The following is a 21667-nucleotide window of genomic DNA, read 5'->3' as shown; positions in this document are numbered from 1 at the left end:
TCCGTGCAGCAGTCTTGTCAGCTGTTTTATCAGAACAGCCTGGCTTGGTGGCTCTTCTGGCTTTACTCAGTTATTCAGAAAATGTGCTGGAGTGAAATTAATGGTAATCAAAAAGGGATATGTTGGGTACAGCTCTTCGGAAATGTTATTACGGAGTATTTTGTGAACTAAAGGAGCTCATACAGGGAGGTTTAAGCACTGCAGGACCTGAAATTAAAATACCAGTGGATTGTGACAGAAACTTGCCAACTAAAACAAGAATGGAGAAAAAATACGTGCCTTTAAATTGTACAGTGAAAATTCTTCAATTCTTTACATGCTTTAGAATGAATTGTAAATTTACAGGATTTTTTACTTCGTTTTTTTGACAAAATGAAATTTAACGTATTGTGACTACTTGAAGTATAATTGGTAGTCCTTCAAAATAGGAACGATGATTCTGATACACTTTATAATTTTGTTCAAGCCTAATGATCGTTATAAAACATTATAAGAGCTTATTCTGTTGGCTTTATTGAAGGCTGAAAAAAAAACCATTTTTGTTCCTCCTTTTAGGGGCACAAGAAGTTCTCATTGATCCAGGTACATTATTTTCATGCATGTTTCCAAAGTATTTTCTTTTTATTACTTGCATTTGTTCTGTATTTGTATAACTAGCGGCTGCCACTTGCCTAAACTAGTCCTGATCCTCCTGCTTCAGGTTTTGACTCTAAATCTTGAGGAAGCAAAGAGACTGCGAAGGGTAACCGGTACAAAATAAACGATGGAATTCTATGATTGTGTCCCTGGAAAGTCTGATCAAGAGTGTTCCTTCTCATGAGTAGTGAGGTTTTTAAAATTTTTAATGGCCTGAATGGTCCCGTTTAGTCTTACGGGGTCGTGGTACTCCTTCAATCATCACGAACAAAGATTTTGCAGATAGCTTCCATAAAACACCCTGAAGTTTTAAGTACAGGTGTCTGTGGTCTGATTCTTTTCAGTTTGACAGACATACAAAAAAGTTCTTTAGCATTTGAGGATATAAATAACATATCTCTGAACATGCAGAGTGAGTAGAAAGTATATTTCACAGTTTTTAACAGTCCATTAAAAGTTAGGTCCAGCTCTGAAACATGGAGATTTCTTTGCTGTCCTAGTAAAGAAGCCTCTCGGAGAAATAAATTACCGTATAAATGTAGGCGTGAAATCATCGGGATTAAATAATACGTAAGGAGATACAGAGTCTTTCTAAACCTTTGATGGATGTTTTCAATTTTATTGTTAACTCTGAAATAAAATTGAATTCTAGAAATAAAATCGTCATGTACTTATTAATACCCCAGATTTGCGTGGCTTCTACTTTAGATTCTTATCCCTTGTAGACGTGAAGATTCTCTCTGTCTCTTTCCTTCTTTCTTATATGAGAAAAGCAATTTCATACTATTTTGCCTGAGCCTCAGGTAGTTTTCTGTTTTAATGTGGAAGGCTCAGATTGGGTGGCCTTCAGTTATGCTGCGGAAAGACTTGATTTTCTGGGGTTGGACAAAGGGAAGAAAAACATTTATTTTAAATGATTGGAGGAGGAGATCTGTTCTAATCGTTAGTTTATAGAAGAACTTGCACATTTTTTGTGTGTGCGCGCTTTAGAAATAAAATTTGTAAGTAAAACAGAGAAAAATTCAGATTAAATTTGCATATACGGATGTGGCTGTAATCTAATTTTAGCAACCTAATATTTTATTCATAGCCTAAATACTCGGATACTTAAACCTTTAAAAGATTGAATAATTAGGTTATTTCCCATTTGCTGATTTGTGATTGAATCCGTTTTTTTGTTTGCCCTCTAACGTGACATAGTAAAACAGCGGCAGTATTTTCTAGGTAGGGCAAGTATTCTTTGTGTATGCTTTGGTCAAACCTAGAGCATATCCCATTTTTGTTGTTGTTGTTTTTCTTGAATATTTACTGCTTGCTAAACGTTCTTCTGCTCATTTCTTATCCTTGTCTGTTCTAGGTGCGCTGACTTCAAATGGTATAAATGCAGATACCAGTGCTGAAATCGGACGTGCCAAGAATTGCCTGAGCCCTGAAGACATCATAGATAAATATAAAGAGGCCATCTCTTACTATGGCAAGGTAATTCTATCTAGTTTTAAAATTTCACTGAAATTCCTGTGTATAATGAAGTGCTGTGGTTTTGGTTTGGGAGTATCTTCTAAAGCATTACAATTTTTAAAAGATATGATAATGGAAGCAATAGTAATAATTTCTGCTCCTGCACTGAGTGCTTGGTTTAGAATCTGGCAAGATTCTGAAGAAGCTTGGTCAAAGATGACACGTGAAATAGCAGTGCACTGAGTAAAATATTTACTGTGACTGCTTGTACCTGGAGGTTTTGGATTAATTGTCTTAAATTTTTAAAGCACTCTTAAGCAGAAGTATTGACTGTTGGGGAGGTTTGTTGACTGTTAGGTATGTTTATAGTTTTTATTACATACCTCAGCAACTTTATGGATGCTTTTGTGCATTGTGGGAGCTGAATGTGAGCTTGTTTACTGTGCCTGCTGGAATGATCTCTGGGGAATTCAGGAGTTTATGAAGGGGTTGCTGATGATGGGTGTGATTTTACAGGACTGTTAAGGGAAGCTGGTATTTAAAGCGTGTGGTCATGAAGAAAGGACAAAGGAAAGGCCACGAGAAGGACAAACACTCATTTATGAGGATTTGGAAAATTAAATAGTTCTCAGCTCTACAGGAACTTTATTGGGGGATTTTTTGTGCAAATGTTCAGATCTTAAGGTAGCTCAATATTTGCATTGGTAGTATAGTATAGAGGGAAAAAATTGATTTCATACTGTGGTAAGAGCGGCTCAATATCCTCATCACCACTAAAGCTGAGTTTAATTGCATTACGATGTAGTTATATACGCTTTAATCACTTCTTCATTTCAGATAGTCTTTGATTTTAGAAGTATCTTTAACCATGAGATGTCATTCCCACACTTGTATTGAAGGGAGGCTCTCCAAATGAGACAGGATAAATCGTGTCCATGAGTTAATTTATGATCAGAAGCAAGAGAATGTGATAGTTTGGGGGGCAGTTTCATCAATATAGCAGGAATTCTCAAGCAGGCATTCAGCTTTTTATGTTACCTTAAGTTGCTCATCTAGAAAGGATATGATTTCTTTAAATTTTGGACTTAGTTTTGGGGAGGTTATTTCTATTTTGATTATAATCATATCTGGTGCGCTCTCAGCAGGTAATAATAAGCTTCACTTGCAAATAACAAAGAACTTTGTCTAGGGACTGATCTGTGGCTGTTCAAGACAAGTATGTTTAGCTGTTGCCTAAGACCTACAGGCAGAATAGCTCTCAGCTGTAATGCCGAGGAAGCAGTACTTTGTACACATTTTTTGATGTCATCACTAAGCATAAAAAACTTTCACATCATCTTCTCAAATGGATTCGATCTCCCATACTTTGTTTTTGCTGATGTCTCAAGCACTTAGGAAAGAAAGATGGATCGGTGCTTCTCTGGAGTTATTTTTGCATTTCATTCGGGGCTTTATGTCCCCCATTAAGCTCCAAACATACAAGACTTTAAGTTAAGCAGGAGATTCAAACGTCCAATATGGGTATTGTTTGGGGAAATAAGTAGATCAGATTGTTTGTCTGGAAGATTGCCTGTGATGCCTGAGCTCAAACAGATCAATGCACATCTGTGTTGTTTCTGGCCTTTCTTAGGCAAGCTGTGTAATGAAAATAAAACATTAATTTACAGAAAACGGTACCAGCTCGATATTAGAAAACTTGGAATGGTTTCTAATTCACCTGTGATCAATGATACTGGTTCAACTAAAGAGAAAATCGATGTAGTAAAACTACAGTTCTCTTGGTACGGCTTCCTGTGCTATATGATACGTTTTGTGATAAGTAGAATAGACAAAATAAATTCCCCATTTACCTTGATAGAACAGTTTTAGGTGGTGAAGAATAATTGTAAAACTGACCTGCCTATTACCAGCCTTGAGCTTATATAGACATTATCCTGTGCAGGTCGAATTTATTACTTCGTTGTAGACGTGCACCCGCACCCACCGTGTGTATGAGGTTATCTAAAATGATGCTCGTATTCCCGACTTTCCTCCTCATCTGAACTCAAAGACTTGAAGCTCTGCGGTGTCTGAAAATAATAAACAGGAGTGAAGAGGATGAAAACGGTTGTTTTGCATAGTAACATTTCAGATGACACCTTAAGTGTCACTTGGGCACGTGTTGATAATTTAACAGTGTAGTCACTAGTGTTAGGGAATTGCTGGGGTCTGGAGGGTGTGACAGCTGATTTACGTGTTAGGGAGAAATACTTCTCAAATCTAACAGGTGCCATACTTAATATTATTTTAATTTTCTCTCTCCAAGTACAAGAATGCTGGTGTGATTGAACTGGAGGCCTGCGTGAAGGCAGTGAGAGTCCTTGCAATACAGAAAAGGAGCATGGAAGCCTCTGAATTCCTTCAGAATGCAGTTTATATCAATCTCCGTCAGGTATGTGCACAACGTCCCGTTACGTTTCTCCTGTGTGAGAGATTACACTCAGATGTTAAAATTACTTAGATTTAGGAGACTCCAGTTTCTTTTCTGTATGTGGAAACCATCTACTACTTGCTTCTCACTAGGACTTCTGATGGTTTTTGCGTCTCTGAGACTGCTTTAAGAAGGTATTCACAGCTCATTTAAAAATAGGAGGACTTAGTTTGAGATCAGAGACTCTAGCAGGTATTTTCTCTTGTGAAGACAAAATGTTCCATTGTTATTCTCTTGAGTTGTTGTGCTAGGGAAAAATAGCTGCTTAAGGCAGATCTCCTGCCTTGGGTTTTTTTTCTTGGTTGTATCTAGTTCAATGAAACAAGGAATGGCCTTTCACAGAGTGAGCTTAGGGTATAACTGGTATTGTTACTCGGTTGAATTTTGTTGTGCAGTGCCGTGTCTGGGTGATGCCAAGTCAGAAGGGAATTCAGAGGGGGGGGGAAAAAAAAATATTTGGAACTGTGAGAAAAGTGGGGAACATGGGGAGGAGAAAACTAGGCATAGACCTTTTCACTTCAGGGAAGACTTGAAAATGTTCATTTGTAATCACAGACAATGTTTTAAATCGTTGCTGTACTTTATAGGCACATGTAACAGAATAGTAGTGAAGCTTGTTAGCACTCGATGATACTCAATTCTAAGTTTTCAAAGTGGGGAATAAGTCCTGTATTCATGTAGCTGCAAAATTGTCTCTGTACGCAATTCCTGCAGAGATTATCCAGAGCCCCTCTAGTCTGAAACGAAGAGGGTGACTTCTGGTGATGTCACTCTCGAAGCTGGTGCTCTGTACCACCCCAGAACAAGATGTTATCAGTGTCTCATGCTTGGTGTCACTGATTACCTGGAAAACCCGCAACAAAACCAAACCAAACTGGTGTGGTGCAAACGATTCATAAAAAGTTGTTACATTTCTTACCATTTTTCCTCTTTTGTTCCCTATGTCTCAGTAAAACCAGCGGTTGAAATCCACGCCACTGAGCTAAAGCCCAGATTGGGACAGCAAATTTATAAGGGGGGTAGAATAATTTCTTCAATTTGCAGAGAATCTCTTTTGCTTATTAATTCTGTACAGTGTCTCAATTTTTCTCACCAAAGAAGAATGAGAATTTAATTAGTTAATGAACTATCATATAAATAACCAATTTTGTCGCGGGGTGTCTTAACTGCTGCAGTTTCTGCTTTTCCCTCAGTTCTCCAGTGGCTTACACTGGCAGCTCAGAAGCCTTTCATGCACGCTGCTGTGGCAGGATTTTTGTGAAGCTGCTGTGCCAGTAATTTTCCCTCGTTGTTGCGTTGTCATTTGCTCGGCCTGCAAACTCGAGCGTTGCTGTTACCTTGCGTTGATTAAGGGAGCAATTATCATTAGGAGAATCACGTGTTCTCCTCCCCCTTCCCACGGATGCTGTAACTTGAAGTTTATATTAGAGGAAGAAAATAGGACTTATTTACTAAATGGCAAAGTATATAAGGCGTTTAAATAGCTGCTAATAATTACCTTGTAATAAACATGCACGAAGCTCGGCAGCTGCTCAGAATGCAGCCCCTGTCCTGATCAAAGCTCGCACCAGCCGGCTCGGCAGTGTCACAAACAGAAACAACTCAGAGTTTGAGCAGGTCCTGATGAAAAGGACGTAGTGAGAAAGCATGGCAAGAAGGCATCATCGTTTCTGTCACCTGCTGCGATGGAGAGAACAATCAGAGAAGGGCATCCTGGAGGCCCCGCTGCTTATCTTACTAGCTAGCAGCTCTCTCCGTCTTTCTGCTTTATTTTTTCCCTAAAGTAACTTTGAACTTGATGTATGGCATCAGCTGTTTGACCCCACAGATAAATCTCTGTGCATGTACACACTATCAGTGCCGCATCTCCCACCCTCTGGGAAACCTTGAAATAAAAATTGAGAATACTGTGGATGTTTGTTGTAGCTCGGGCTGAATTTAGGGAGTTATTGCACGGAGTGTGTGCGTAATGTGGGAGATGAAGCAAGATGGTGATGGTACTCAGCAGGATATGTTCTAGGAGAGAAGCAGGTTCAATTTTGATACTACGGAGCATTATTATTATTTTTTCTTCTCAAGTGGTATTGGTATTCACTGATTCTTTTGGAATCATGTTAGTTTGGGGTGGATCTTTTCCACTGTATGTTCCTTTATGTCTGATGATCAGTTGGCCATCTCCTGATGTCAGCTGTCATATCATGGTGATGCCAGTCTGGAAGTTCTGTATCTGGCTGGTTCTTCAACAACAACACCACCTCGCTGTGACAGTACTGGGCTGTCCAGTGCTGAGAACTACCCTTAAACTGCCTTGATTTCAATCAAGGATGACATAGCTCACAATTCTTCATATGATCGTGTCTGCTATTTTGGCATTTTCTCAGGTGGAAATGTTTCTGGAAAGCAGTATTAAGAGAAGAGTGAGTAACGGGAGCTTCCCAGTGTTGGGGGATCTGTTTTCCATATAGGATGGTGTGGCTGGGAATTATATTTCTGGCTCTTCAGGATTTATTGTGCACAGCACAGAAGCAGATAACAGTTGTACTTATAATTTGGGCAAACTTGAAGGAGGAGTCATCTTGTCGTAAGTTAGAGAAGCAAACTGGGGACTGTGTCTTTCTCTTGCAGGCAGGCAGAACATCAGTACAACTAACAGTAGGCAGCAGAAGAACACCTCACAGGATAAAGTGCCTGCCTCTGATGTGAAGGAAAACTGATTTCTTTCCACTTATATCCAGTCTCCTGAATTGTAAAAAATCAGGCCTGTCTGGTAGTTATGTAACTGGCGTTTTCTGATTACAGGAGAGCTCCGGGGTACTAAGACTTACCTCTGCATCCAGTTGCGAGGAATAAATTGTAACTGCCGATTACAAAGAAAGCGACGTTACAGAGGCTTCTTTGAACGTAGTAAGGAATAATTAAAAATCATGTAAAAAAAGCTTCCCTCTTGAAAGCTTGTCTTCCAACTGTGGGCTCGGCTGCCTGGATAGCGAAGTACAGCCTTTCCAGTTGTGGTTGCTAACTCGGTTTGTTACAACAATTAAATGAAGATTAACCAGGTTGAAAAGAAGCTGTGCCTCACGTGTTGGCTATCTCACATCCGTGCATTATCTTTTACAAATCTGTAAGGCCAGGAAAGATGTTTGTGAGTGCTGCGCTGATAGTCTGCTGAACCCTGCTGCCATATTTCCCAAATTAATTATTTGTTGTGTCTGTGTGGGATTGTTTTCTTCTTTTCTTTTAAGCCCCTAGGTGGTAACGCTGAACTATTTATGCTGAGGGAAAATGCAGCCTTGCTATCTTTGTTGCCAGGAGGAAACACAATTTCCTGCAACTGCAAGAAATGTTTGAGTAGCTTTATGGACACCCATTGAGCCACAAGCTAGGGACGTGATAAAAACTTACTCAAACTGGACAAAAATGAAACTTCCAGAGAATTTGTTGTCTCTGGTAGCTGTTCCAGTTCGTGAGTGCTCATGTTCATCTAAAGAGCTATTGTGGCCCTTTTTCTTCCCATCTTAAACTTCCTCTTAACTTAAAGACTTAACTTCCCATCTTAAACTTACATCTTAAACTCTTGGTATGTGAACACGGACAGTATTTCATATTTGAGAAATCGTTTTGATAATTTATTTAAGCTTTTCTAACTGCAATACTTGATCTGCTCATGCCCCTTTCAACTCTGCTGCCATTTTTTGATTTTCTATCTTTTAAAAATTATATAAATAGGGAAAAGAAGAAGAAAAAAGTTGGAGTAGCTTCTTCTAGGCTAGAGTAGTTGAACTTAATGTAACACCTGGTGTTCTTTCCAGATGCTAGCTTTTGGGGATTCTGAAAAACTGTTTTTACGTTGATCAGTGTCTTATTTTTGTGCCTTGTTTTCCTTCCGGCTGCATTTATTGATGGTGTTCAGCTTGGTGCAATTGCCTTTTCACAATTCCAGTTAAAGGATTGGTCTGTTATGTGGCCGGGCTTTGTTTTTGCATTGTGCATTGGCTCGTGTTGTCAGGTCTGAGGGAAATAGCAACTTCAGCTTCAAAAACTGGCTGAAACTGCCCCAAATCATTTGCTAGTCTGTCTGCATCTCTTAATCTTTTGACCTACTAGAATTTGAGCTGTCAGATAAGGTCATGGTGTGTCCTGAAAACTCCAGGTCTCTTCGGGCCTTTTTTGGACCTATCCCTGTGCCCCAAATTAGTAGTGACTTGTGAAAACAGATCATGTTTTTGTAAGTATGTCAGGATTTACATGGCTAAAAATGTTTTGAAGCTTCATAAAACCTAATAATTTCTGCAAAATTTACTAGCGTGGCTAGTATTTTTCAACTTCACAAGTCTTGAAGTATCTGAAGATAAACACAATTCACCGACTGATGCTTTTGGTTTTGCAGTATGAGTGGCAGAAATGGTGTTTCTTGTCCATTAGTGCTATTTTTGTATGAACTTTATCACTGTACGTTCTTGTAAAGCTGATAACATATTTTGAGGAATAATTTTTCGTAATGGAAAATATTTCGCATTGCTTTTGGTAGTGCATGTTGGATGTTGTGCACTAGGTGTCAGCATGGATCCACTTTCAGGACTCATTAATGCTTGTTATTGGGATATAGACATGAAATAGTTGATAACTTTGAGACTCTTGCAGAAGTTTCTTCTTCTGCATGGAAGAAATACCGCACACCAGGGCGGAAGGAGTGATTACTTGGGACTTGTGCCAGCATATTTACGAGCTACAGTGCATGTTGGTAGTTCGTTACCAAGTTTGTTTTGAACTTTAAGCTTAATGAGACTTAACCTTTCACTAAATTCTACCTCGCTAGTTGACAGTCTGCATTTGTATGGTATCATGGACTGCGTATTTTGTGGTTTACAAGATTAGAGGCTCATAAAATCCAGGCGTTAAGTTTCTTTGCTTTCATAGCCTGAGATTTCAAGATCAGCTGCTAGGTTTTCTCTTAAACTGATGAAGACACTTCACTCGTTAAATCAGTTGAGTTTGGATGTGGTGTAGTTTGTGTTCTGACCATGCGCATGAGTATCATGCTAAATATCATCCATAAAATACGGAGCTGGTTAGGTATGTTTAACTGCTTTGACTACTTACTTGTTAGTACTAAATTAAGTTGATAAAGAAATGCATCTTCACTGTGCTTGGTAGCTGTTGAACTTGAAGCAAGTGTAAGTTTTCCTGGCAGTAGGAGCTGCCAGGACTGGCTGTATGCGAATTCGCTGGCCTTCTGGGGTGTTGGAGATGTCTGCTACATTTCCCCCTGCTTTTTCTTTTTTTTTTTTTTCCCGTTACTCAGATACATGCTTTCTTGATTAAACCCAATTCCTTCCTATTCTCCCCTTAAATTTCAGCTTTCAGAAGAAGAAAAAATCCAGCGTTACAGCATTCTTTCCGAGCTGTACGAACGTATTGGTTTTCACCGCAAATCTGCTTTTTTCAAGCGTATAGCAGCAATGCAGTGCGCTGCCCCGAGCATCCCAGAGCCTGGGTGGAGGGCGTGCTACAAACTGCTTTTGGAAACTCTCCCTGGCTATAGCTTATCACTGGATCCTAAAGATTTCAGCAAAGGTAAGCGTCTCTGGGAAAGTGTGTGTTTGCTTACTAGGTCGCTTAGTTGGACTTCTGTAACTAATTTCCTTGAGAGATTTCAAATAAAACTCAAATCCTTTACCTATTTGTCACTAATTGTGGCGAATAACGCAGTTCTTTAAAGCAGCACCTTTACGTTTTGATGGTGTTGCTTTCAATAGTTCTGAATTTCTGAGAGCTGCTGTGTGTCTTGCTGAATTCCTCTGTTTGCAGCAAATGCATTTTATTAACGAGAGCAAAAATGTCTTGTGATGATACACTTCTCAGTACAAAAAAGGTCATATTTTATTTCTGAGTATTTTTTAATTAGCTGCCTGTGAAGACTTGTGTCTCAGAAATTGTATTCCTCTTGGTATTTGTTGTTGGTTTTAATTAAAGAATGAAAGATTCTTTTACGTTTTTATATATAGACATGTATACATTATATACAGATATAATATAAAGTACATACATGCTTGTAATTATATATATATATATATATATATATATATATATATATCTGTATCAGTGTCACTTTCTTCCACAAGTTAAATTGGTGTGGTGTTATCTGTAAGACCAGCTTTTGGTTAAGACGTTTAAGCAATTTTTAGATGCTATATATTTTTAAAGTTGCTATTTTTTTTGCACTTATTTAAAAAAAAAACACACCCAAACCAGCCTGTAACAAGTGACTATTCTTGTTGCTGTTAAGTACTGTGTTCTGCAAGTTTTATTTACTGTCTGCTGCCCTTTTTTAGGTAAGCTATATTTGAACAGTTTTTAATTTGGCACCAACGTTATCCAAAGCTGTATATAAAGTAATCATTTTAAAAAATGTCTTTATTTTAATATACTGTGCTGCATTTCCCCTGTAAAAGAAGAGACAGCTAATATGCTGCTTGGGAACTTGGGAGTTTTGAGGAAACTTTCCTGGGTTTCCCGAAAACTTGAATTCTTCTTGTATAGTGGTGTTTTAGTGAACATTCACTAAATGATGTCGCTGCGGGAGTGGAGCAGCAAACAGTGGGCTGAACATCAATGGAAAAGGCAGTGAGGTTCACCTGTAATAGGACTCTGAACTGGTTTAAGTAAGAATAAATTGCAGCTGGAAGATTGTTCTCCCTTTTGTGAGAATGCATTGGCTATCTACTGTTGGGATTCCAGTTCGAAGACTGGCGCGGGACTGTGTTGGGAGGAGAGTTTGCAGAAGTTCTGCAAGAGCTGGCTGTTAAGGAAAAAAAAGACGATTGGCGTTTATCTTTCATTTTTACCTTACCTTTATGTTGCACTGAAGTGCTTTGTCAGGTTTTACCCCTAAAAATTGTCAGATCTTACCCTGGCTCTTGCAGAGACATGGAAGGATCACTGTAAATTGTAAGCAGTGCTTGGTAAGAATGGCATTTCACGCGTGGAAAATACCTCATGTTGATACCTGTGTGTGGGAAATATAAACTCCTTAACATTTGGTTCCAGGAATTGCTTCTGGAAAAGTTAGCCAACTGCTGAAGGGTAGTACCAGGAAGAAGTCTGTTTAGAAGTTTATGAAGTATTGCACATCTTAGAATGTCTGTTATTTAACGATTACTGCTTTTGCTTGCTACTAATCGTAGAATCACAGAATGGGTTGGGTTGGAAGGGACCTTAAAGCCCATCTAATCCCAACCCCCTGCCATGGGCAGGGACACCTCCCACCAGCCCAGGTTGCCCAAAGCCCCATCCAGCCTGGCCTTGAGCACCTCCAGGGATGGGGCATCCACAGCTTCTCTGGGCAGCCTGTGCCAGAGCCTCACCACCCTCTGAGTGAAGAATTTCCTCCTTATATCTAATCTAAACCTACCCTTTTTAGTTTAAAACCATTACTCCTTGAATGACCTAAAAGCAGGTTAAGTTTCATAACGTGTACTGAATATTACATTTTCAAAAGAAAGCCTACATTATGATGCACTGTTTATTGTTCTGATAGAAACTTGGCAAATATGAAATAATTTGTAGTCTGAAACTTAGTTTTTAAAGACTAATAATAATCAGGAGATATGCCTCGTGTCCTGTAGTCTATTTCTTTTTTAACTGACTTTTAAAGGTGAGGAAAGTATCGGGAGAAAACATTTTGCTTGATCCTTGGAGAGATTTAAGTACTGAATTTAGATGAAAGTGAAGTTTCTGTATAAAATCTTGAATGAATTTATTGTTTGGAGAAGTTAAAATTGTATATTGTATTATTTTTTCTTTATGAGAAGTGTTAACTTCGTTTTCTGAGTTCTAATGATAAATTTAGTCAATAAGCAAGCATATGAAACAAAAATTGCTTTACAGTCAAATATACAACAAACCCAAAGCCCCTATTTTTTCCACTGTTTTGAGTCCAAGCTTTGGGTTTTGTAATTATTGGTTCCATTGGGTGATTTTAATCTAAGTATCATTAAATTACTGCTTAGAATATACAGAAAACCAAATTTGATTGTTTTTTGATGACTTCTAGCTTCAAAACATGTTTATTTTGTAGGAACTCATCGAGGATGGGCTGCAGTACAGATGCGTTTGCTTCATGAACTCGTGTATGCCTCCAGAAGAATGGGCAATCCTGCTCTGTCTGTCAGGCATCTGTCCTTCCTTCTCCAGACCATGCTGGATTTTCTTTCTGATCAAGGTATGATTTTAAAAAAGAGGAGAGTCATCTGCACTTTTTTCTGTCCTACAGTGAAATGACGTGACTTTGCTTTGAAGTATACTTAATTTGAGAAGTAGTGGAGAGGCCAGAAGTTAGAGAATTGTGTGCACACTGGGTAGCTGTTTGATGGCAATCAATCAAGTCTACAGCGTTATTAATTTTAAATATTGCAGTGTCCTGACCTTGATACGTAGTAGCTAAAATAAGACTTTCTTAAATGTTTTCTGTCTGCTGGTTGACTGCCTCAAGCCTGATGCTCCATTTCCTCTGTAGATTTTTGGTGTATGATTGGAGGGCTTAATTTGGGATGTGTGGATGCGGCGCTAGGGATGTAGCTTAGTGATGGGACTTGGTAGGTCAGCTTGTTGGTTAGACTGCGATGGTCTTTGAAGGTCTTTTCCAACCTAGAGGATTCTGTGGTAAAGAAGTCCTCTAAGGGAGTAGGCACAGTCCTTGTCCCTGTGTTTGTGACAATGAACTTGTAGCAGCTGAGCAAGATGGAATTTAATTCAGCAGTTGCTTTTCCTCCTTTCTTCTTTAGTAATGGGCAAATGTTGCTCTTTGGTGACTCCTGCAACCAACAATTTAGCTGGCAGGCTTCAGCTCTTTGCCTACTCACGAATTCCCTTGTTTGTTTAGTGGCTAAATCAGTAATGGAGGAAGGAGAGGAACAGAGAGGAGCTGGTATACTGGAATAAATTATCTGCCTCTCTGTAGGTCTTAGTTGCTGTCAGAAAGGTTTTCCAGGTTTTTGGGTTTTCCAGGGCTCTTATGTGAAGCTTCATTGATTTACGGATGGAAAGCTTCACTGAAGAAAAAGCTTTGAGCTGTTCCACGTATGTCCACATGTTATTGCTAATCCCAAATCCTAAAAAGGTCCTAAAACCAACATATTTTTGTATTTGCCACTAGGTTTTGAATCTCCGTGAATGTTCTCTGTGTTTCAGTTTCCTCTATGTAAAAAAAATGAAAGCTGAAATTCTAGTCTTTCTTGTCTTCAAACCTTGTATGTCTGAGTAAAGCTTCCAGCATCATGAGACCTCTGATAACTCTGACGATTAGTGTCTTTGAAAAATTAAAACTCAGTGCTCTCCAAAGTGTTTGAAATGTAGCTGAATCTTTTTATCCATTTCTGCTGAAGGGGTCCAAAACAAAGCTCGCTATTGTGTTTGAAATCTTTTGCTGATAGTGTGTTGCTCAGACATGGTGAGTATTCCAAACTAGAGTACCAGTGAGTACTGGAAACTTACTTCTGAATTGTATTTTTTTTTCTTAATTCTTCTGAGGCTGTTCTTGTGTGCTCGTCTGCAAGGATTCATTTAGCATAGAAAATTACTGTGCATTTATAGCGTTCTTTTTCCATTATTACCAGGAAAAATACAAACAAAGAACCCCCTTGAACCATGGATTGTGGTAAAGGACTAAAGCAAGATGCTTTGTATGCGTAAGGTTTTGCTACTTACTATTTATTTAAAGTTTGTGAACAGTTTCCATTATATTATGAACTTACAAAGTGTTATATCTATTTATAACTTCACACTTTTTTAAGATATAACTAGTATTCTTCTCTGATAATCATGACTGAAACGTCAGGGTTTTCTTTACCAATAAGGGTTTCATTATGAAATTGAAATAACACAGTAGCGCTGGAGTTTAAGAATGCTAAGATTTTATTATTATTCTCTGTGGAAAGTTGCCACATTAGAAGTTAAGAGGTAGAGGAAAATTCACTCTTTTTAAAATAATTTTTTTACCCAGAACTATTTCTTTCTTAAATAAAGCACACTTCCTATTTTTAAAGCTTGTAATTGAGGATACATGTTAAATCCTGTGCTTATATTTAAAATTCAGACAGCTTGCAGGTCATCTTTAAAAATAAAACCAATGGAAGTGAAAACTCTAAACTGGAAGGAAGTTACCAGGCAAACTTTTGGTACTGGAACATAATCTAAGCCTTTTATGTCTCTGGATTTGCTTCTTGTAGACACAGAAAAGGAATATTGGCTCATTCTATCTTCTTAATCTAGTTCTGTTCATTTACTACTTCAGCTGAAGTTGAGGAACTCGGATTTCAGCAAGCAGAAAAATTTGATTTTGCTTCAAGTCGAATTTAAGAGGATGAGATTTTGTATTTATAATGAAAAATCTAATTAGAAGCTCTTGCTCCTATTCACAGAACACAAATGCATTGTCTAATAGTCTGTGTTTAAAACAAAACTTCCTTGTATTTGAATTAATTAAATGATGCTGATAATTATTTTAAGAACACAATTTTTGTGTATCTGTACCGGAACTACAATTTCCAAACATGCAAAGCCAAATAACAGTATCATCAAATACATGGGAGCTGTCAGTCGTCATTTTAATCAGAGTCTGATTTAAAATTAAGCTATTTAGTTACATAAATCTGTAAAATGCCATCTTCTGGTTAGCAAAAAGAGGTACCAAACTCTGCTTTAAAGCTCTGTGATCTCCAACCATTATGTTGTAATGTTAACAACCCCTCGAGAATCACTCCTTATTTCAGAAAGAATTAAAATGTGCAAATACAAAGTTGCTTGGAATTAAATCCATCTCTTTTGCATAATACTTTTTGAAACATAACACCGCGTACAGCTCACGCTGAATTTAATTTGGGTAAGGTCAGATACTTGAAAAACAACATTTTTTTTTTTATTGATAGTATCCAGAGTTCTTAAAAGGACTGTAATTTATATTGCGAACAAATGATCCTGAGGGGGCTCATCTAATAGGGCTTTTCTAAGCACAGAGTTACTTGAAAACAGCAGTTACCGGAGTGTGACCATCCGCACAGAACTGACTTTCAGAAAGCACGTGTGGCACCCCTGCACGTTCGGGTTCTTCCAGGTGTTCAGTGGGTTTTGAACTCTGTCACGCCTGAAGCTTTGGTTACTTCTCTGGTGACAAGGATCTCGGTGCACAGAAGTGACCTTTTCTCACTGTTCGTGGTATGGCATGAAACGAGGAATGCTTTGCTACTTCCTTGGACAAGTTCAGTTCATTAAATATTTTCCACGTTTGTCTCTTCAATTACTTGAGGAGATCATGTTCACCTTCCGGTGCTTCTTAGCGTCATTAAGATCTTCCTGTCCTCTGGCTGTTCTCCCGCTTTTCAGCGTTCTGGTGAGGTGGTGGGCTGTGTATCTGAGATCTCTGCTGATCCGCCTGCTGAGTACCTCCTTAGTCAGCGGTGTAATTACTCTGCCTTGCGTGAAACACGCAGAGGTTAGGCTTCGCCTGTTGACCAAGCATTCTGGATACCTTAATACTTAAGGTGAGTGACACGAGGTGAGAGAGAGAACAAGATCTGGAAGCGCTTCCTGAAACGTGCGAGGGTGCCTTCCTGTCATCCCTCTGCGTCACTGATTCTTCCTACATCATTGGATACAGCTGCAGCCTCCGCTGCCAAACTGCAGGACAGAGGTTGGTTCCCAAAGCAGCTCGAGATTGTGGTACTAAATATGAAGGTGCACGCTGACTTCTTGACACTAGTTCTATCTTCTGACCTTGGATAACCAGCAGGCAAAGGTAACAGGAGAAGTATTCCATATTTTCCTTCTGTCCATCGTAGTTACTGGTTTTGGACACGGCCTGCGTGGCTGTCTGAGCCCTCTTGGTACCCTTTTGGTGCTTCTCTAGCCAGCGGGATCGCCAGCACAGGTACACCTGCAGCGTTAGCATGGCCCTCAGTGTCTCAACGTGTCTGTTCTGCTGCTTTTACCCTCCCATAGATCAGCACGATAACTCTCTTCAGAAACAGAACAGCTTGAAAAATGATGGTGTGGCCTCATGTATGTATGTCGACCTTTCAACAGCAGCGAGAGAACAGTGGGCATCGTGCAATTCAGTCTTTCTGCGATGACCTTTGTCTTTAGTCTTTTCAGCAGCAGTGGTGACCAAAAATAAACAGGCTAACCTCCACAGCCATGGCCACAGAATGCCTGGCAGCCTGGCTGGTAAGATCCACTTGTCATTCCACTTCTGTTGATCTAGTTGTCAGGCTTTCTTTGCTCACTGCCTGTAAGATTTTGAGCAATTTTGGCTTATTTATTTTTCTACTGAGTCATGACAAAATTTGTTTTAGCCCTAGCTAAACTACAAATGATACCCTGGGCTTCATTACAGATACGCTTTAGACGCAGGCGTGCCCTCTGCAGAGCACATCGTCGTCACTCTAGCCACTGTCAGTGATTCTCCGAAGGACGTGAAATCTTCAGTGAAAAAAATGTTTTGACGTTTCTCTTCACGCAGAGGTCAGACGAAGTCCTGCATGTGATGAAGGACTTTGGGGGGTCGCTCTTGCAGTGGCTGGGTGTTTTTTTTCTACAGAATCAAACCGTATTAACAGTTCTTCAGAGTCCTTTAAGAGGGATTTTTGTGTGTGGAATTTCCTTTGCAGTGTGAATGCTTTATACACCTTCCTACAGGCCTCGCACAGGAAATACCCCAGCATTGGTGAGATCATTCCTTGTTCAGACAGTGACTGCATGCCATGACTGCATCGGGTCAGTAGGATGAGCGAAACGTGGGTCTGTCTAAGGAAAAGGTCTTTGCTCTTTTCAGAGGTCCTCTGTTGATTTCTCAAAAATACCCTGAGTCACGTAAATGTCACGGACATGACTCTGAGCCCCGAGGTGGCACGATTCTGTCCCTTCTGCAGGGCTGGCTGTTGCTTGCCACTTGAAAATCACACGGCATGTTAATCTGTGCCATTCAAACTTCAGGGTTTGCAAGCTCGGCTCCAGGCTGTTTTCTCATGCAGATAATTTCTCGCTGTCCAGAAGCTGCTTGTTCTCCCCCGGTGCTGAGATCATCCTCCTCGATGGGGAATTTCTGCCCAACCTTATGCTAAATGCTCTTTCAGTTCCCCTTGTCCTCTAGATGAGTCGTGATGGACTTGTCAGCGTTGGCTGGGCAGACGGCTTTGATAGCTTAGAGCTGGGGGTAGCTGGAGGACCACGGACTGCGTGACAATAATCTGAGATCACTTTCAGACCCTTTTCTTTTCAGAATTTCTTTTCAGAACCTTCTCATGCTCCTTTCAACGCTGTCGTGTTCAGGAGATGGCTGGCATGTCAACTGCCAAGGGTGAGGTCTGTCCCTTTTTGCAAAGGAGCAATGGGCTTAATCTTGGAAAAAATCCCCAAACCTTGTTTATCTCTGGCAGTTGTGGTTAAACCTGGGCCGATCGTAATTTGAACATGTCAGACTCGGTATCTGACAGCTCTTAAAATACGCCTTTCTATCTCATAGCTTGAAAGAGGAAACTACGTAGTATTTTGCAGACATTTTTATTTATAGAACAACTTGCATATGCATCCGCTTGGCGATATTTAAATTTCAAATTGCTGCGTAGAAATACGGAAAAGAGTGAAGGATATTAAACCAAGCTCGTAAAAATTGACAGCTAGACCAAAACCAACTGTGCAAATGCCCTTAAGTGTGACCCTTCTGCCAAGCCTATATTGGCAGCAGTAAAGACCAGATTTAGTTTCTGGGGATCCTTACATAAAACATTGTCTTCAGTTTGCCCCTGACCGCTTGGGAAAGTTAAATCAAACTGCATCAGCACTTAGCGAATTACAGTTCCCCACACGGATTTGACTAACGGCATCTCACCGAAGAAAGGGATTCAGAATAACCTACAAACCTCTAAATAACTGCTGCTCCTCTTGAGCACGGGATAATTTAAAACCACCTTGTTTTGCGGGACTGTAGGAGCAACTCGTTAGTGTTTGTTCACCTCGCCGTGTCCTGTTCTCTTGTTTATGTCTTACTGTGATATTCTCACTCTTCCCTTTTTAGACTGCTTGTAGTAGGAGTTCTTAAGAGCTTCGGTTTGAGCTGGTTGTTTGCCATTTCCCCTGCCTCTTCCCAGTGTTCCTCTTTTTTTCCCCCTGCTCTTCATCATATTCAGGTCGTAAGCAGCAAGATGGTAAGTATTAGAAATAAAAATGAGGATAAACAAGAATGCTTGATTTTTAACAAAAACAGACAACCCTGTCAGTAGCATCGAACTTTGAAAAGAGGAGCTACATAGAAGTAATGAAGCTAATTGGAAGAAATTGGGAGTGGTGTGCTTGCTGCTTGCATGGAGACCACTTAAAGATGTCATAGTAGATTCTCTGTAAGTGTATTCTCCCCCTTCTCCATTAAAATAAATCCAAACATAGTGAAAAAGCAGGGCAAAATAAATACAAATGGAGAAAATTTACACTATAAAAGTGTATGTTGTGTCCAAACACAGAAAGTAAAGGGGAGCGCCGACTGTGACAAGTTAAATGGGGGGAAGGAGGGAATCATAAGCCCAAACCAGATTTTGTAGAGTAATTTGCTGAATGCTTGAAAGCTAGTAACTTCTTCAGATGCGTTGGAAACATGAAGCCTGCCTGAACTTTTGTGGAAATGAACCGTAACAGGCGTAAAACGACACACTCAGGGAAGATGGAGCCATAGCAGAGAAGTTGATGAAGGTTTCCTTTTCAGGAAGGAAGATTTCAAGGCAAAGCCCTTCCTCTGCGGAGAGTAAACCTGATGAATTCTTTCAAAGAGTTAACTCGGAATGGTTTATGATGGGGAGTGATCTGACCTGTAAAATGAATAAAGTTCACCAGATAAAGTTCAAAGGTGCTGAAAGAATTTAAAAATTAAGTAATTGAACCTCTGACAGTTGCAATTAGTGGATTTCTTAAATGGTCCTTATTCTCCTTTCAAAATTGTAAGTGGCAAATGAATCTCTGCATCTTTTTTTTTTTTTAGGACTTCATAGTTACTTCAGTAACTATCTTGAGAGTAGAAAGTAAGAGGTGCTGTACTGGAAACCTTCTCTGAGAAGGTCTGCTTACGCTGAAACTAGTCTCAAGTAATCCCCTGAAGTGTGTGTGGTGTAGGCACCAACTGATTCCCTCTATGGCCTCTCTCCTTTTGTGCTGTAGAACTTGCTAATACAGCCATGGCCTGTCAGCACCGTGCAGTGTTTTATAGCTATAGGGAACGTTGTTCCTCAATACTACCTTTCCATTAGGACAGCATTTCCCCATGGGTTCCCTACAGTACATAAATGAATTTTTAGAAGGATAGAAGCTACTGACTTCAAGGGCTCAGAAGAACGGAGCTTTAATCAGACTGAACAGAGAGTGTGGAAATTAAAATCAGATGCAAACTTCTGAGTTGAGGTGAGTTTTACTTAACTGACAGTACTGAACTGTTCTAATGCGCTGCGTTGTGTTTTGGTTGACAAAGTGCCTGCAAGGGGGTTTTGTGAAACCAGTAAATCTTTCAAACAGGAGCTACTCTGCTTGGGCTTGTAATGCTAAAATGAACCAATTTCTGGATGGAGACTGATCCAGTATAATTACAGAGGGAATATTTATAGCAGCATGGGAGGTTCTTAGCCGTGGATTGGAAGTATTTTTACAGCTTCAGCGTAGTGCCATATCTTATCTATGTATGCATATAGAAAAGTGTGTGTGTATGTACATATAAAAATATAATGGAGCAGACTTAGCACCTTGTGTGTGTTAGAGGTATAGTAGTGGCACAGTGTGTTTGAATATATTAAAAAAAAGCTTGAATGTAAATGCTTTCTGACATACTGTAATAAAAATCATCTGAGTTCGGACTTGAAGTAGGAGGAAGTTTCTTAGAAGTCACTTAACTCATTCATCATGGTACTCTGTATAATCAGATAAATGGAGAGGACCAGGAAATGCGCCATACACAAGCCCACTGGCTAAAGTTTTGTTTTCTTTTTCCTCCAACTCTTCCACCTCTCTTGCAGTACTGCAAAGAATGACGCTACATACTCATATTTAAGTTTTCCCGTACGAGGTTAATGTATAAAGGCATCAGTAACGTGGACGGTATTTAGGATTTGTAGATTTGGAGTTTAGATTTGAGATTTGCTGCTTTTGTTCTAGTTCTCTTTTGTTCAGTTGTGTGCTATAAAACTTCAGCACTGTTACCTGCTCCTGTTGCTGGGAGTTGTTTATCTAAAACACTCCTGCATATTTTAAAATCTTTTTTGCTTTCTTTTTATTATTTTTAATACAGAATAGTAGCAGCCAGGTAAAACTCTCTGGGTTTATAATATTCTTTTAAAACCTCACTTTGGAACTGGTGTTTTCTAGAGGAGCTGGCATGTTAAACAACTTCACTCTAAAACCACATTTAAAAAAGACGTTGTTTATTTTCATGAAGTACGTGTTTGGTAGACTATGCTGAAACTTAAGGTTGCTGAGAGGAAAACCAAAACGCTTATAGAAGTTTACCTGTTTCAAATGGCGATCTGCTTATCCTTGTGTGGCTGGAGTAACTCTGGTTCAGCCTACAATTAGGTCAATTTATTAATTGTGGAGTAAATAAGTGAGATTGACTAAACTAGTAACAAAATCGCCAACAGGAATGAGAGATTTAAATTCATTTGGATAACACAAGATATGAAGGCTAGCAGTTTGAGTCAGTGTTACATGAAGAAAAAAATGCTGTAATGTAAATAAAATGAACACTGACTCAAACTGCCTGGCATTACAAACAAAGCTGAATGTCTTTCACGCAATTTACCTTAGTTTAGACTTGTATTGGACTTGATGAGGCGCAGACAAAACCTCCAGCCTCTGCCTTATCCAAATTCTTATGTGAAACAGCAAATCCGGCATTAAAATAAAATGGTGCATTTCTTTATGACAGAAAGTTCTTACTAAGTTGTTTTAAAGTCATTCATGAATAAAATGAAATTTCCAAGCTGTACGTCAGAATTCCCATCATCATGTAGTTGCCTCTTGTTTTTTGAAGAAGCCTGATGTGATTAATTGAGAGAAGAGATGTTCAAACGAAGACAA

General features: G+C 39.4%; 1 protein-coding gene across 6 annotated transcripts in view; it reads left to right on the top strand.

The window, feature by feature from the left end:
• Nucleotides 1-21667, top strand: part of TRAPPC9 (trafficking protein particle complex subunit 9) — a 466059-nt gene that overhangs the window by 15440 nt on the left and 428952 nt on the right. For 3 of the 6 annotated variants that reach the window (XM_035561675.2, XM_050708966.1, XM_035561677.2), the window contains exons 5-9: nt 556-582; nt 1994-2115; nt 4400-4525; nt 9922-10138; nt 12642-12785. In XM_035561675.2, coding sequence (XP_035417568.1) covers nt 556-582; nt 1994-2115; nt 4400-4525; nt 9922-10138; nt 12642-12785 — 636 coding nt within the window. The remainder of the gene's footprint in view (nt 1-555; nt 583-1993; nt 2116-4399; nt 4526-9921; nt 10139-12641; nt 12786-21667) is intronic. The other 3 variants (XM_035561676.2, XM_050708965.1, XM_035561680.2) reach the window with 1 other exon arrangement.

This window comes from Cygnus atratus, chromosome 2 (assembly GCF_013377495.2).
Source record: "Cygnus atratus isolate AKBS03 ecotype Queensland, Australia chromosome 2, CAtr_DNAZoo_HiC_assembly, whole genome shotgun sequence".
Lineage (NCBI taxonomy): Eukaryota > Metazoa > Chordata > Aves > Anseriformes > Anatidae > Cygnus > Cygnus atratus.
The sequence above is the reverse complement of the archived record's forward strand: the minus strand, read 5'-3'. Positions and strand labels throughout refer to the sequence as shown.